Below are 17,369 nucleotides of genomic sequence, written 5' to 3' on the forward strand. Positions count from 1 at the left end.
TTACAACCCGCGTGTCAACCCTGTTAGTGTTAGCACCATGTCTTATAATCATCTGGTCAACCCTGTTACTGTTAACATCATGTTTTACAACCCGTGTGTCAACCCTGTTAGTGTTAACACCAGGTTACAACCAGCTATCTTGTGGAAGGTCTGTGTTACTAAATCACACATGGGGTTACATTGGCTCTGTGCTAACCCTTTGCTTCTCCCCTCCTCCCCCTACCTCCAGGTAAGGGACTCAGGTAAGCCCCGTCTGTCCTCCTCTTCTACCCTGACGGTGCGTGTAATTGAGGAGAGCCTTCACCGGCCCGTAGCACTACCCCTGGAGGTCCACATCATCACCATGGAGGACGAGTTTCCTGGAGGAGTTATCGGCCAGCTGCACGCCACTGACGCAGACCCCTACGATGCCCTGACCTTCGGCCACGCCCCTCCGTCTCAACGCTCCCTCTTTAAGATCAGTCCGAGAGACGGTAAGATCATAGCCCTGGGCGGCCTGGACGCCGGTCGCTACTCCCTCAACGCTAGCGTGAGTGACGGACGCTTCGCCGTGCCCGTGGCTGTGAGCGTGCATGTGGAGCAGGCATCGCCAGAGATGCTGCGCGAGGCGGTGACGGTGCGTTTTGAGAGTGTGCAACCCCATGACTTCGTGGCAACACATCTAAAAAACGTGGTGAAAGTTCTGAAGGTTGCCGCGGCAACGCAGAAGCAGGACGCGCTGCATGTGCTCAGTCTGCAGCCCGTGGGCGGGACCAGCCAGCTGGATCTGCTGGTTGCCGTGGAGACGGCTGGGGGAGGGTTCTACAAGGCAGCGTACCTGACCCAGAAGCTGAGCGCCTCCCGGAGGCAGCTGGAGGAAGTGCTGAGGGTGTCGGCCATCTTGGATAAGAACTGTTCTGGGCTTGAGTGTCGTGGGGCCCAGTGTGAGCAGAGCATTGTGTTGGACTCTCACGCTCTCATCACCTACAGCACACCCAGGGTTAGCTTTGTGTCGCCACGCTTCCACAGGACCACCCGCTGCACCTGCACTGGTGAGGACCTGCACCCACACCCACAGTTATGCTACACCCATGTATCATATCAATGTATATGCTTCGTGATGCACTCACATACTCATACAGTAACATACACACAAACTAGAGTGTCACAAAGTATCCTTTAGAGAGCTGTACATTAGGCATAGACATTGTTGACGTCTGCATGATCTGCACTGTAACAACCACTCTGTCTGATTGTATAAATACTATAATGATAAAAAGCTGATGGCATCTTGAGTGTGTATCTGACCCCTGGGATTAGACCAGTAGATTCAATTAGCATGTTGTGGCTAACGTGATTAGCACATCTCCTGGGGACAGAGGATTTGGCTGCCTCTACTCTGAATAACCCTAAATGAACTTGTCCTCTCTTGCTCTCTTTATTCATCTGTTCTTTTCTTCCTTTCTCTCGTTTCACGCTTCTCGTTCCCTTCCTCCTTCTATCCTCTGTCTTCTGTCTCACTCTGTTTCACACCCTCTCCTTCTCTTCTCTTTTCCTTTCATGTTGTTAACCTTTCCCCCTTCCTCCCTCTCTCTCAATCCCTTAATCTCTCCCCTCCTGTCTCTCTTTCTACCTCCCCATTTCCCTCACTCTTCCTTTCTCTCCTTTGTTTCACCTCTCACATCTCTCTCTCTCCCTCCCTCCTCTCTCTCTCCTCTCTCTCCTCTCTCTCACTCCTCTTCTATCTCTCTCCCTCCCTCTCCCTCTCCCTCTCCCTCTCTCTCCTTCCCTCTCCCTCTCTCTCTCTCTCTCTCTCTCTCTCTCTCCTCTCTCTCCATCAGATGGTAGCTGTTCCCCAGCCTCAGAGTTGTGTGATGAGCAGCCTTGCCCAGGAGACATGCAGTGTGTGGGCACAGAGGGCACCAGAGTACCGTATGCCTGCCAGTGTCCACCAGGGAAACTAGGAGAGTGTGCAGGTGCTTCTGAATGTTTGGATCCTTTGTAAATGTGGTGTAATTTGTGGATGCAAATAGAAAATTCAAAATCTTTGTGTGTGTGTGTATGTGCTCTGACTCTGCATATCTTTGTGTGTGTGTGTATGTGCTCTGACTGCATATCTTTGTGTGTGTGTGTGTGCTCTGACTCTGCATATCTTTGTGTGTGTGTGTGTGTATGTGCTCTGACTCTGCATATCTTTGTGTGTGTGTGTATGTGCTCTGACTCTGCATATCTTTGTGTGTGTGTGTATGTGCTCTGACTCTGCATATCTTTGTGTGTGTGTGTGTGTATGTGCTCTGACTGCATATCTTTGTGTGTGTGTGTGCTCTGACTCTGCATATCTTTGTGTGTGTATGTGCTCTGACTCTGCATATCTTTGTGTGTGTGTGTGTATGTGCTCTGACTCTGCATATCTTTGTGTGTGTCTGTATGTGCTCTGACTCTGCATATCTTTGTGTGTGTGTGTGTGCTCTGACTCTACATATCTTTGTGTGTGTGTGTGCTCTGACTCTGCATATCTTTGTGTGTGTGTGTATGTGCTCTGACTGCATATCTTTGTGTGTGTGTGTATGTGCTCTGACTCTGCATATCTTTGTGTGTGTGTGTATGTGCTCTGACTCTGCATATCTTTGTGTGTGTGTGTGTGTGTGTGTGTGTGTGTGTGTGTGTGTGTGTGTGTGTGTGTGTGTGTGTGTGTGTGTGTGTGTGTGTGTGTGTGTGTGTGTGTGTGTGTGTGTGCTCTGACTCTGCATATCTTTGTGTGTGTGTGTACAGGTCACACGTCTCTGAGTTTCTCAGGGAACAGCTATATCAAGTATAAAGTGTCTGATGGAGGAAGGACAGGAGAGATGAAGCTGGGACTAAGAATCAGAACTCTACAGAGCAGAGGAATCATCATGTACACACACTCTGACCCCTGCACCATACTGAAGGTACCCACACACACTCTGACCCCTGCACTATACTGAAGGTACCCACACACACTCTGACCCCTGCACTATACTGAAGGTACCCACACACACTCTGACCCCTGCACTATACTGAAGGTACCCACACACACACACACACACACACACTCTGACCCCTGCACTATACTGAAGGTACCCACACATACACGGACCCCTAACCACCCTTGTTATTACCTGAAGCTAAGCCACTCATCTGGGTCTAAACCCTGCCTTTCTTGTTGTGATTGACAGCTAGAGGAGGGTAAACTGTGGTTCCAGCTGGACTATGGGAACAGCCCTGGTATGCTGGGTATTTCTGGGAGGCCCATCAACGATGGGAACTGGCACACGGTGACTCTGGAGCTCAACCGTAACTTCACCAGTCTGTCTCTGGACGACAGCTATGTGGAGAGGAGGAGAGGACCACCAACCTTCCAACCACTAGGGGCAGATGGGTCTATCTACTTTGGAGCACAGGTGGGCTTTCTGTGGAGGGGAAGGGGTGGGTGTGTGTGTTTTTTGTTTTATTATCCTTGTGGGGACCAGAAAAAATCACAAGGATAGTAAAACAATGAATGGGGGTCATTTCGCCAGTCCCCACAAGGAAAAAGGCTATTTTAGGTTCAGGGTTAGGTTTAAGGTTACAATTAGGGTTCGGGTTACACGTAGAGTTAGAGTTAGGTTAGGGTTTGGGGTTAGGGGTTAGGTTTAAGGTTAAAATTAGGGTTCGGGTTAGACGTAGCGTTAAAGTTAGGTTAGGGTTTGGGGTTAGGGGTTAGAGAAAATAGGATTTTGAATGCAAATTAATTGTTTGGTCCCCACAAGGATAGTAAAACAAACATGTAGATGTGCGTGTGACAGATTTTTTCAGAGTTGGGAGGGGGGGGGGGGGGGTTGTGAGTATGTGTGTTAGGGACACTGATATGTTTGTTTGGGTGTGGCTGATGTGTGTTAGGGACACTGATATGTTTGTTTGGGTGTGGCTGATGTGTGTTAGGGACACTGATATGTTTGTTTGGGTGTGGCTGATGTGTGTTAGGGACACTGATATGTTTGTTTGGGTGTGGCTGTTGTGTGTTAGGGACACTGATATGTTTGTTTGGGCTTGGCTGATGTGTGTTAGGGACACTGATATTTTTGTTTGGGCGTGGCTGATGTGTGTTAGGGACACTGATATGTTTGTTTGGGCGTGGCTGATGTGTGTTAGGGACACTGATATGTTTGTTTGGGCATGGCTGATGTGTGTTAGGGACACTGATATTTTTGTTTGGGCGTGGCTGATGTGTGTTAGGGACACTGATATGTTTGTTTGGGCGTGGCTGATGTGTGTTAGGGACACTGATATGTTTGTTTGGGCGTGGCTGATGTGTGTTAGGGACACTGATATGTTTGTTTGGGCGTGGCTGATGTGTGTTAGGGACACTGATATGTTTGTTTGGGCGTGGCTGATGTGTGTTAGGGACACTGATATGTTTGTTTGGGCGTGGCTGATGTGTGTTAGGGACACTGATATGTTTGTTTGGGCGTGGCTGATGTGTGTTAGGGACACTGATATGTTTGTTTGGGCGTGGCTGATGTGTGTTAGGGACACTGATATGTTTGTTTGGGTGTGGCTGATGTGTGTTAGGGACACTGATATGTTTGTTTGGGCGTGGCTGATGTGTGTTAGGGACACTGATATGTTTGTTTGGGCGTGGCTGATGTGTGTTAGGGACACTGATATGTTTGTTTGGGCGTGGCTGATGTGTGTTAGGGACACTGATATTTTTGTTTGGGCGTGGCTGATGTGTGTTAGGGACACTGATATGTTTGTTTGGGCGTGGCTGATGTGTGTTAGGGACACTGATATGTTTGTTTGGGCGTGGCTGATGTGTGTTAGGGACACTGATATGTTTGTTTGGGCGTGGCTGATGTGTGTTAGGGACACTGATATGTTTGTTTGGGCGTGGCTGATGTGTGTTAGGGACACTGATATGTTTGTTTGGGCGTGGCTGATGTGTGTTAGGGACACTGATATGTTTGTTTGGGCGTGGCTGATGTGTGTTAGGGACACTGATATGTTTGTTTGGGCGTGGCTGATGTGTGTTAGGGACACTGATATGTTTGTTTGGGCGTGGCTGATGTGTGTTAGGGACACTGATATGTTTGTTTGGGCGTGGCTGATGTGTGTTAGGGACACTGATATGTTTGTTTGGGCGTGGCTGATGTGTGTTAGGGACACTGATATGTTTGTTTGGGCGTGGCTGATGTGTGTTAGGGACACTGATATGTTTGTTTGGGCGTGGCTGATGTGTGTTTTGTGTGTTCTGGAAGCGTTATGGATTTGTATGTGTAAGTATAGTGTTTCTCTATAGTGCTCTTACCAATTTAATCGAGTTAGAGTGAGGAACACAACACGCAGGATAGGAAGCTCTGGACGGGAAGCTCTAAATAGGAAGCTCTGGATGGGAAGCTCTGGTAGGAAGCTCTGTAAAGGAAGCTCTAGATAGGAAGCTCTGCAAAGGAAGCTCTGGATAGGAAGCTCTGGATAGGAGGCTCTGGATGGGAAGCATTAGATAGGAAACTCTGGATAGGAAGCTCTGGATAGGAAGCTCTGGATAGGAAGCTCTGCAAAGGAAACTCTGGATAGGAATCTCTGGATAGGAATCTCTGGATAGGAAGCTCTGAGGAATGCAGCCTGTGTGTGTATAAATGAATGTACTGTATTCAGAATCTTTGTCTTTCAAATTGTTGTCTGAACATGACTTGCTCCATACTCAGAAAACAACATGAAAAAGCTTGGTATTCTGGTTTGATATTATAGCTTTGTGTGCTATACCTATTTATATACAGTACAATATTTGTTTGATTGTTTGTATGTATACATAAATCTGATGTCACTCATGTCTCTCCTCTCCCCCAGGTCCAGCCTCCTAACTCTCGCAGCCTGACAGACAAGAAGGGTCCTCGGGTGACGGATGGTTTCCAGGGCTGCCTGGACTCTGTGATGCTCAACAACAACGAGCTGCCACTGCAGAACAAGAGGAGTCGCTATGCCGAGGTGGTGGGCCTGACAGAGCTGAAACTGGGCTGTGTTCTCTACCCCGACTCCTGCCTGAAACAGCCCTGCCTCCACGGAGCCACCTGCACCAGCCTGCCCTCCGGTGGTGAGTCTGGGGAACTGCAAGAGGAAATAGATGCGGTCACAAGAGGGTGTGTGTGTGTGTGTGTGGAGGCTGGTGGGAGGAGCTATAGAAGGACAGGCTCATTGTAATGGCTGAAATGGAATTAATGGAACAGAGTCAGATGTGGTTTCTATATGTTTGATGTGTTTGATACCCTTTTATTTATTACAATCCAGCCATTAAAATGAGCCTGTCCTCCTATTGCTCATCCCCACTAGCCTCCTCTGTTGTGTGTGTGAAACAAACAGCCTGGGTTGGTGCCCATTAGTGTCCACAATACACACACCGATTTCCTGATTGATTGTTTGATTGATTAGCGTTTTACTTGGAGGTCATCAGGGTTATGGATGATGATCTGTGCCAGCCTGTGCCCCTGAGCCAGCCTGAGCCCCTGAGCCAGCCTGTGCCCCTGAGCCAGCCTGTACCCCTGAGCCAGCCTGTGCCCCTGAGCCAGCTGGCACACTATAACCTCTCCAGGGATCTGGATCTCCCGTTAATCAACGTTAATCTATTATTAATCCATAATGAACTCCTAATTAAACTGAACTTGACCCACTGTTTTTTTCCAAAGGCGGGACTGTGAAAAATCCTCATAGTAGACTCCTTCATCACTTCTGTTTTCTTCCTCTTTCTCTCTTTCTCTCTCTCTCTCTCTCTCTCTCTCTCTCTCTCTCTCTCTCTCTCTCTCTCTCTCTCTCTCTCTATTTCTCTCTCTATTTCTCTCTCTTTTTTGTCTGCCTGATCGTGTTACCTTCTCTCTGTCCTTATCATCCTCTCTTTGTGTCGTCATATCTCTCGAGTTGCTCTTTGTTTTTTTGTCTGTTCATATCTCTTCTCCTTTTGCCTGAACTCAAAAGACCTACATGAACAAATCGTATCGTTTTAAAATCAGACTACCGCGAGGGCTCAAGACGTTGGCATTTTACTGGAGTCAATAGGGAAGCCTGGTTAAATGTCATCTCTATAGAAATTCCCTGCCTGTGCTGACTTAACACATCGAGGCCAAGACTCAACACAGAGAGAGTGACTTAACGCTCCCCTGTTTTGGTCTTTCCCGGTCTCCCCGCTCGCATTGCGGAGCACTCTGAAAAGAGCACGGCATTCTGGGGCTTGTCATGCTTCCCTGTTTTTGGCACACCCGACCTTTGTGTAAAGGTTAGCGGAGTGTGTGTGTGTATGTATTCCGGTATCCCACTGTGTGTGCGTGTGTGTCTGTCTGTGCTGTGTTGATAAACACAGTGACATTTCCCTGTGTTTTCCTAGAGGTGTGTGTGTTTGTGATTGTGTGTGTGTGTCAGTGGATTTCCCAGTTGCATGTGCCTCTAGGTGTGTGTGTGTACCCGTGTGATATCCCAGAGGTGTGTGTGTTGATGTTTAGGCTGGCAAGCTCTCGTCAACCTCATGCCAACTATCCCTGGCACCGCCGCCAAAGCTCAAACAATGCACACACTAGTCTCTACAGCACTGAACACATTCCTGTGTGTGTGATGGATTGGGAGTGTGATGGAGTGTGATGGAGTGTGATTGTGCGTGTGTGTGTGTGTGTGTGTGTGTGTGTGTGTGTGTGTGTGTGTGTGTGTGTGTGTGTGTGTGTGTGTGTGTGTGTGTGTGTGTGTGTGTGTGTTGGAGTGTAAATGTGTGTGTGTTGGTGTTTGTGTGTGTGATGGAGTGTAAATGTGTGTGTGTGTGTGTTCTGAATCTGCAATGATGGTCTGACTGCTTTGTTGAATTAGAGCACTACTACACTTGTATGCAGAATACTTCATTTTACACCCCCCATAATTGAGGCTAAATGTACTTAATGTGATATGTGGTTGTCCCACCTAGCTACCTTAAGATGAATGCACTAACTGTAAGTCTCCCCCGGTAAGAGCATCTGCTTAATGACTCAAATGTAAAAGCATTTACTCTCCTTCCTTTTTTCTTTTTACTCTCTGTCTCTTTTCTCTCTCTGCTAATGTTCCATTCTCTCTCTCTCTGTCCTTCTCTCTCTCTCCCTTTTTATTCCTGTCCTGTCCCTTTGCCTCTTCTCTCTGTGTATTAGCGTTTGCCTGTAGTTGCAGACCCCAGTACACTGGAGGGCGCTGTGAGACAGAGATCACAGCTTGCGTTCCTAACCCCTGCCTCAACAGTGGTGTGTGCAAAGCCATCGGCAACGCTTTCCTCTGCAGCTGCAGGAGAGGGTTCCAGGGAACCACGTGAGTTACTATCGCACTAATGATCACACTGTAAACATACAGTATACACGCCAACACACTCCTGAACACATACCCATGGAGTTGAATATGACAGACACAACAACACCCTTTAAATCACTCACTCACTCACTCACACACTCACATAATCACCCACCTTTTAAATTAGCTGTTTGTTTTAGCTGGTTCAGCTGCCTACTAGCCCAAGTAGTAGGTATAATATAAAGTTTGTCATATATAAAGTATGTATAAAGCCCTCTGTGAACGCAATGCCACATCCTTCCCACTAGGTGGCAGTATAAACCAGCTTTTCTCGACAATGATAGGCAGATGAGCAGAAGAGCCAGAGCCCCAAGCTGCCTGCAGCATGTTTAAGATTCACTCAAAGAGTTGAAAGAGTAAAGAAGATGACATTTAATTCTGCTTGTCTCCTTCTCTCCAGGGGGTTTAGGGGTGTTCCACTGTGTTACATTAGAAATCAAGGCTAAGATACAAAGCCACAAACTCACTCATGTATACACTTTTCTTACTCGCTGAAACACACACACACACACACACACACACACACACACACACACACACACACCAACACACACACGCCAGAAGCTTGTGTTCCATCATCAAAGCCATTTTAATTTCAGATGAGGAAGATCAGGAAAGTCAATCTCAGTGTGGTTGTTATTTATTAGGGAGCATATGAGACTAGGAGTCCCTGAGCTGTCCTCTATCTCCCTCTCTACATCACTTTCCTCCCACCTCCAAATGAAAGGAGAGTCTTCCTCACTTTTAGTCAGTCAAGTATTAAATGACCCACAAACTATCTGTATGTAACAGTTTATTAAAGATTCTGATGTATTGATAATCACCTACTTCAAGGATCATTTTTGGAGTGTATTTTCTCTAGAGGCATCTGTAAGTCAAACTATCCAAACTAATTACCAAACTGAGTTTTAACAACCCCTCTGCCCACGTTCCTCCATTCACCCTCTCCAGGTGCGAGGAGGATGTAAACGAGTGTGTGCGGGGCAGAGCCACGGGCGGCGAGGCAGAATGCGAGAATGGCGGTGTGTGCGTCAACACGCACGGCTCGTTCTACTGTAACTGCACGGCGGGCTTTGTGGGCCAGCGCTGCGGCCTGCGGCCCGTGGTGGTCCCAGACATGCAGGCTGGACACGCCGTGCTGGGGAAAGAAGAACTGATCGGCATCGCTGTTGTCCTCTTCGTCATCGTCACCCTCATCATCCTCTTCATCGCCTTCCGCAAGAAGGTATCTGTGTTGTGTTGTTTGATTTATTCTTGTGTGTTTTTATTTCTTAATAAAATTTTTACTTGTTTGTATCTGAGGTTTAAAAGGCTTCTAAAAAATGTCATTTCCACTTTGAAATTTCAGGCTTGATATTCTCTTATGAAATGTTTTATCAACCCCAACAAAAATGTCCATAAATTGTAATCCACATATTAATTCACATTTCAGTTGCTGTAGGATTATTTTCATGCTGCAGCAAACTGGCTCAAATTAAAATCCTACATCTGTAATACTATATATTGTTTTACCTGAAATACAATAAAAACTGTATTTTGTCTCCAGGTGTTCCAGAAGAACTACTCCCGTAACAACTTGACGCTGGTCCAAGATCCAGCAACAGCAGCTCTGTTAAACAAGGCCAATGGGGTTCAGTTCAAGACCCTGCGCTGCATGCCGGGAGACCCCTTGAACCTGTACGCCGAAGCGGGGCTGTGCGCCACGGTGATAGGGGGAGGAGCCGGAATGATCGGCCCGCCTCAGGTGCCTGTGAGGCCCATGGCGTACACACCCTGTTTCCAAGGTGACCCACGGTCCACGCTGGAGAAGATGGCGGACGGGAGAGGCGTGGAACACAATGAGATGAGCACCTTCCACCCAGAGTCACCAAGGGTTCTGGGAGGCACGATGCGGAGGGGGGTGGTGGTGTGCAGCGTGGCACCCAACCTACCACCTGTCTCGCCCTGCCGTTCCGACTGTGATTCCATCCGCAAGAGCCCCTGGGACAGCGACGAGGGTCTGTGTGTGTGTGCGTGGGGGGGGGGGGGGGGGGGCATAGTATGATGCGTTTGAACCTGTTTGTGTGTGGTATAGTCTTTGTTCATACGTGTTTGTTTTTGTCTTGTGTGTGTGCAATCATGCATATTTTCAAATGTTTGTTTGTGAATGTGTATCCCTCCAAGTGATTCTCTTTTCCAGGAACCCTTCAGGGGGAGGGCATTGTTGTACCATTTCCGTATTCATTCGTATTCATATTGCACTAAACTATAGTCAGACTGCATCGTTCAGTTTATCAAGACCATCGTAATTATGAGCTGGCTTTGATTCCCAAATCATAAGATTGTGTGTGTGTGTGTGTGTGTGCCCGTGCCATCATTGTTGTCACTGGAGCCGAGGTGTGTGTGATGTGTGCCTCAACAAAGACAGCCCTGGTACTAACGAGCCTGTGTTCTTCTGTGACTATCCTTGCAAAGGGGCAACTCTCCCTGGCCTGCTCCCAACTTCCTCTGCCCTCCTAACTTCTGACGCCCTGACCTCTAACCTCTGACCTCTCCCTGCAGGTAAAATGGTAGATACGGGTGAAGAGATGACCTGTTTCTCAGGGAGTAACAAGGGCAGCAACTCTGAGGTCCAATCACTGAGCTCCTTCCAGTCAGACTCTTGCGATGACAACGGTAAGACACGCCTTTCTTGTAACTCTTTCTGGCCACACCCATAACAACAGTGAGCTAGTCTACCGTCTGGTCCGATAACAACCCTTAACAACCCCTCATAACCTTTTAATGTCGGCAGATTCAGAGGAACCAGATGTGAAAGCATTATGGCCAAAGCTCCCTAAAGCACATTGCTATGACCATATTGCTTCAATAACAGTCCCTTTAGATTGGCAAACACCAAGGGGTGGAGTCAGGTGGTTTGGGGAAGGGCATTAGTAAATGCTGTGTTTTATTGTTTCCTAAAGCCTCTCTCCAACAAATGCATTTACTCCTGCTGTGTTATGAAAGTGTTTCAGGAGACACTAACATCCAGTGTTAGTTTAATTGTCCCAAAATCATGTTGATTTATTGTTGACGTGTTTAATATCATTTGTCCGTGTTAATTCCTGGAGCTTTTTTACTCCTTTTTATTCTAGTGATTTTGTTAACTTTTTAATTTCCACACCTGTCAAATCGTGTTTTAATTTGGAAGTGAGAGAGTGTGCAGTGTGCAGACAGACAGCAAGCTGACCTAAGAGGAATGACACAACGCTTCCATCCACACAGCTGTGTTGTGTTTGTTAACTTGTCATCGTTTCATCATTATGCATTCAAACCCGTTGTTCTCTTCCGTGGCGTTCTATGGTTATAGTCGTTGATGTTCCAGCTCCAGTTGTTGGCAGAAGCCAGTTCAGGTTTCAGGTGGTTGTTAATGTGTTATGTTATCTGTGTTTGTATTGTTATGTAACTTGTGTTGTGTTGTTGTGGACTTTGTGGAGTTTTGCTACTGGAAGAATGTCAGTAGTAGTTATTTTTACTTAGAGAAATAGCCTATAAGTTGTTATTTCTGGATCAACATGGATCACTCAGATCATCCTGTAAAAATCACTGCTATCACCATGGTGAATCTACATCATTATAGGGTGCTGCTACTATGTACTAGACTACATAGCTGAAATGCAATGTTGATGTATCATGAATGGAACCGCTTCACTGTCAACATGATCACATTTCACATAGCTGACTGTGATGATAGCCAATCAGGCCACAGAACAGTTTGCAGCAGACCAATCAGTGCGAACGACCGCTCCAGTGGATATGATCTGATGTCATTATTATGTTCATTCCATTTGATTTATTTATCTTTCTTGTTATTTTTGTATTCATCTGATTTTCACTGAATGTCTTCAAAACATAATTTAACAATCTAGCTCTCGTCTCTCTGAACACAGCCCTACCTCAATGAAAGTGTGTGTGTGTGTGTGTGTGTGTGTGTGTGTGTGTGTGTGTGTGTGTGTGTGTGTGTGTGTGTGTGTGTGTGTGTGTGTGTGTGTGTTTGTGTGTGTGTGTGTGTGTGTGTGTAGGTGTGTAGGTGTGTAGGTGTGTGTGTGGGTGTGTAGGTGTGTAGGTGTGTGTAGGTGTGTGTGTTTTCTTGCTGGGGATACTCCCCAAAAGAAACCCGAAAGGTTGTACATGGAACCCAAAAGAGTTCTACCTGGAACCGAAAGGTGTTCTCTAAAGGGTTCTCCTATGTGGAAAGCCTAAAACCCCTTTTGAGATCTAGATAGCACCCTTTTCTCTAAAAGTGGAAGACTTCTAAGTCTGGTTCCATTTGTAGCTTTTGATCAGACACCTCCCATACTACACGGCCCTAGTGTTTATCCCATCTTCAGCCAATAGTAGCTTTTTCCTGGAAGTCTGTTGTCAACTTCCTGTGTCTCAAATCGTGTCTCCTCCCTCTGCTTCTCTTCAACAAGCCTCCATAGTGACCGTCATTCGACTGGTCAATGATGCAGTCGACACTATTGAAAACGAAGGTACCATGTCTCATCCACCCTTCTCTCTCTCTCTATCCTTCTGACGCTCTCTTTACTTCTCCCTGCACTTCTCTCTCTCTATGAGATGCCATAACAATGCTATCCATGACAATACCATGACAGTGCTGTTGTTTGAAGATCGTATACTTCAGCTATGGTGTAAAATACATGGCTTGTATGTAATCTCAATGTACACACATACTGTAGGCTTTATATTTTCAGTACACATCCAAATACCTAGCTTACATAGAACCCTTGTGTTGAAGTGGCAAGCCTCAACACACACACACACACACACACACACATCAGGGGTTCATGGGGACAGGCTGAAAAGGTCAGGGCTGGGCTGAATCAGAGTTTAACTCACAACATGTGCATTGACATATTACACATACTGTACATAAAGAAACTGACATATTACCCATACTGTACATTAAGAAACTGACATATTACACGTACATAAATAAACTGACATATTACACATACTGTACATAAAGAAACTGACATATTACACGTACATAAATAAACTGACATATTACACATACATAAATAAACTGACATATTACACATACTGTACATAAAGAAACTGACATATTACACGTACATAAATAAACTGACATATTACACATACTGTACATAAAGAAACTGACATATTACACGTACATAAATAAACTGACATATTACACATACTGTACATAAATAAACTGACATATTACACATACTGTACATAAATAAACTGACATATTACACGTACATAAATAAACTGACATATTACACATACTGTACATAAATAAACTGACATATTACACATACTGTACATAAATAAACTGACATATTACACATACTGTACATAAATAAACTGACATATTACACATACTATACATAAATAAACTGACATATTACACATACTGTACATAAATAAACTGACATATTACCCCCCTCAAATCTCATATGGTCCGGTCCTAATCCATGCCAACACCTGTTTGGCACCTCCAACACACACAAACACACACTAACACGCTAAAGCGCTCTCTTCTCCTGTTCTCCCACCTGACAGTGTCAGTCATGGACCAAGGTCAGAGCTACAACAGAGGTGACCCCCTCCCCCCCTCTTTATTCTTCATCTCACATCACTCCCTTTACTTCTCTCTCCCTCTTAATCTCACTCTCTCACCCTGCTCCTTTCTTCTCTCTTTTCATTTCTCTCTCTCCCTCTCTCTCGCTCCCTCTTCCTTCTCTCATCCTCTCTCTCTCCCTTTCTCTCACTCTCCATCTCACTACAACCCCCTCTTCCCAGTCTCCTTCCCAGCTCACTGTGTTTGTGTGATTTGTTACTCCTGGCCCCCTGCCAACGCACACACACCCCAGCATGTGTTAGCCCCAGTCACAGTATTGTTCTGCTGACTGAGCAGCCCTGATGCATCCTTGGAGATGTCACGTTGCCAGGGTGGAGAGGCTTCTCTCACTGCCGTCCCTCCACAGTTTGGCCAATTTTGTCTTTCCTTTGCTGTCGCCTGCTGCCCGTGACATGTTATGGTTAATCCTCTCACTGCATTGCATTTGCATCCCACCTCCGAGTGTGTTGTTTCATTGTTACTCCATGTGACTGATGTTTCTACTGCTTTTAATGAGTTTGTCCTCGTTGACGTTGCTTTGTTGAGATTTGTTGTCTGAAGCTTTTCTTGAACTTGTCAGGATGGATATAACTTTTTAGTGCTTCTCACTTAGTTTTTTTCATTTCCTTTGATGCCTGTACTGTTTGATTTTCCTTTCTTAGTTTCTCTTTAGTATTTTACAGTTTAATGCTTTATGAAACAGTCTTGTTAACATGTGGAAGTATATGTGATGTGTTTTTTTTTACTTTGAATGATCCCATCGGTTAGTAACCGCTGATCTCTCACCTTGGCTTGGCTGTGACCCCTGACGTTCCCAGGCCTCCCTCCTGCATGTTGTGAAACCTTCAAACACAGCTAACATGTTCCCTGTACAGGATGTTCCCCGTGCTATGGTTGACATCTAACTGTGTTTTTGTTATGTACAAACATGCCCGATGGACCTCTGCAGAGAGACTGTAGTGGTCCACTAACTGATGGACCTCTACAGAGAGACTGTAGTGGTCCACTAACTAATGGACCTCTGCAGAGAGACTGTAGTGGTCCACTAACTGATGGACCTCTACAGAGAGACTGTAGTGGTCCACTAACTGATGGGCCTCTACAGAGAGACTGTAGTGGTCCACTAACTGATGGGCCTCTACAGAGAGACTGTAGTGGTCCACTAACTGATGGACCTCTACAGAGAGACTGTAGTGGTCCACTAACTGATGGGCCTCTACAGAGAGACTGTAGTGGTCCACTAACTGATGGGCCTCTACAGAGAGACTGTAGTGGTCCACTAACTGATGGACCTCTACAGAGAGACTGTAGTGGTCCACTAACTGATGGACCTCTACAGAGAGACTGTAGTGGTCCACTAACTGATGGACCTCTGCAGAGAGGCTGTAGTGGTCCACTAACTGATGGACCTCTACAGAGAGACTGTAGTGGTCCACTAACTGATGGACCTCTACAGAGAGACTGTAGTGGTCCACTAACTGATGGACCTCTGCAGAGAGACTGTAGTGGTCCACTAACTGATGGGCCTCTACAGAGAGACTGTAGTGGTCCACTAACTGATGGGCCTCTACAGAGAGACTGTAGTGGTCCACTAACTGATGGACCTCTACAGAGAGACTGTAGTGGTCCACTAACTGATGGACCTCTGCAGAGAGACTGTAGTGGTCCACTAACTGATGGACCTTCAGATTTGAACTGTCCATCGTTGGCAGAGATTGTGTTTGCTAAATGTAATCTAACTGTCTCTCCCTCCTCTAGCGTATCACTGGGACACGTCTGACTGGATGCCCAACTCACGGCTACCCGACATCGAAGAGGTGCCCAGTTACGAGGCCAGCGGCCTAAGAGGCCACGGAGACATGGTTGCCTCAGCCTCCCGACTGGGGGGCAGCTCTCGCCTGGGGGGCAGCGCCCGGGAGCTGGAGTCAGACTACTACCTCGGGGGCTACGACATCGACAGTGACTTCCCCCCTCCTCACGAAGAGGAGTTTCTGACCCAGGACCAGCTCCCTCCTCCCCTCCCCACTCCCTTGGAGGAGTACCAGGGGCACCCCTATGACACCCTTCCCACCACCCAGCCCGCCTCCAAGGAGAGCACCCTGAGTGGGAGTGGTAGTGGCAGCACCGGACGCCACAGGTCTCCCCGCCCACACTTCCACCCCAGCCAATACCTGCCCCCACACCAGCTGCCCCAGGGGGAGGCGGGGCAAGGTGGGCCCAGAGGGGAGGAGTTCAGCACTTTTGTGGGTAGGGTGATCACGTCGGGAGGCGGGGACATGGAAGATAATGTGTCGCTGAATATGAGGTTGTCGGTGAACGCGTCATCGGCCTCGGACCTGTCGGCGCCCTGCGGTTTTGATGACTCAGAGGCGGGCGGTAGTGACTTTGACAGTATGGATGAGCTCCACCGGGGTGGGACACACACCGTAGAGATGCAGCAACAGACTGAGGTCTGAGGTCTGACTGGGCCCCACCGTGGGGTCAAGAGTACTGGCTAGGGGACGGGATGGGCAGGAGAGCAGAACAGAGACTGTTAGAGTAGTGTGTCGAGCTGGAGTTATGAGAGATGGAGGTCCTTGCTCAGAGAGGAATGATTGGTGTATAATGGACACACTGCTAGCTAGTGGCTACGTTATCAAAACAGTACCCACCCTAACCCTTCAACCACTGCCATTGCAAACACTAACCTTAAATCGAATCCAATTGTATTGTATTGGTCACATACACATGGATAAACCACTTCACCCATTGCAGGCTTTATCCTTAAACTAGTTTCCCTCATTCCAAGCCACTACCCTTAAGCCACTACCCCTTAAGATAATACCAAGCCGCATACAATGGAAAGCAATGTGTTTTGTCACATTAGTACCTATAGCTGGTTATGATCTACCCTAGCAGTGGCCCGTGTCAAGGTCAGCTGAGTGTTATACTCTTCCATAGCAGGAACATAAAGCCTACCAGATATGCTGAGTAGGAATGAAAACTAAAAAGTGAAAAAAATACAAACTTTTAAGAGACAACTCCAGAGAAAATGGATGAGCTAATCAATAAACAAAAGATTAAGAATGTTTGGGGGAAAAATTAAAGGGACAATATTGTAATTGAATGGTCAGTACTGTGATATGGCCTTCTCTGTCATAGCGGATGTGATTGTTAGCTGCACGCTCCACACAGCTCCCCTGTCCCACCTCTCACTACACCTGCTCACCCACAGAGACCCAATGGACTTTCCCCTAACCACGATGCAATTCACTTGGGGGGAAACTCCCCCCTGTCAGATTTGTGTCTTTTTTTTCCCCCTAGTTTTTTTATTTTACAAATCCGCTCATACATAACCTGTACAGAATTTGTGAAATAGTAAAAGGACCATAGTGGTGCAATTGAAATGGAAGAAGATATTTTGTATTATTATCCACTCTAAGAATGCTATTTGGAT

General features: G+C 46.7%; 1 protein-coding gene across 5 annotated transcripts in view; it reads left to right on the forward strand.

Moving 5' to 3' along the window:
- Positions 1 to 17,138, forward strand: part of fat3a (FAT atypical cadherin 3a) — a 249,514-nt gene extending 232,376 nt beyond the window's left edge. For 2 of the 5 annotated variants that reach the window (XM_031791117.1, XM_031791119.1), the window contains 12 exons: positions 230 to 1,031; positions 1,821 to 1,955; positions 2,752 to 2,909; positions 3,177 to 3,401; positions 5,827 to 6,070; positions 8,133 to 8,286; positions 9,277 to 9,550; positions 9,872 to 10,322; positions 10,867 to 10,980; positions 12,759 to 12,818; positions 13,876 to 13,911; positions 15,692 to 17,138. In XM_031791117.1, coding sequence (XP_031646977.1) covers positions 230 to 1,031; positions 1,821 to 1,955; positions 2,752 to 2,909; positions 3,177 to 3,401; positions 5,827 to 6,070; positions 8,133 to 8,286; positions 9,277 to 9,550; positions 9,872 to 10,322; positions 10,867 to 10,980; positions 12,759 to 12,818; positions 13,876 to 13,911; positions 15,692 to 16,389 — 3,351 coding nt within the window. In that variant the 3' untranslated portion in view covers positions 16,390 to 17,138. The remainder of the gene's footprint in view (positions 1 to 229; positions 1,032 to 1,820; positions 1,956 to 2,751; positions 2,910 to 3,176; positions 3,402 to 5,826; positions 6,071 to 8,132; positions 8,287 to 9,276; positions 9,551 to 9,871; positions 10,323 to 10,866; positions 10,981 to 12,758; positions 12,819 to 13,875; positions 13,912 to 15,691) is intronic. The other 3 variants (XM_031791120.1, XM_031791121.1, XM_031791118.1) reach the window with 2 other exon arrangements.
- The last annotated feature ends 231 nt before the right edge of the window (positions 17,139 to 17,369 follow it).

Source organism: Oncorhynchus kisutch, linkage group LG15 (genome assembly GCF_002021735.2).
Source record: "Oncorhynchus kisutch isolate 150728-3 linkage group LG15, Okis_V2, whole genome shotgun sequence".
Taxonomy (NCBI): Eukaryota; Metazoa; Chordata; class Actinopteri; order Salmoniformes; family Salmonidae; genus Oncorhynchus; species Oncorhynchus kisutch.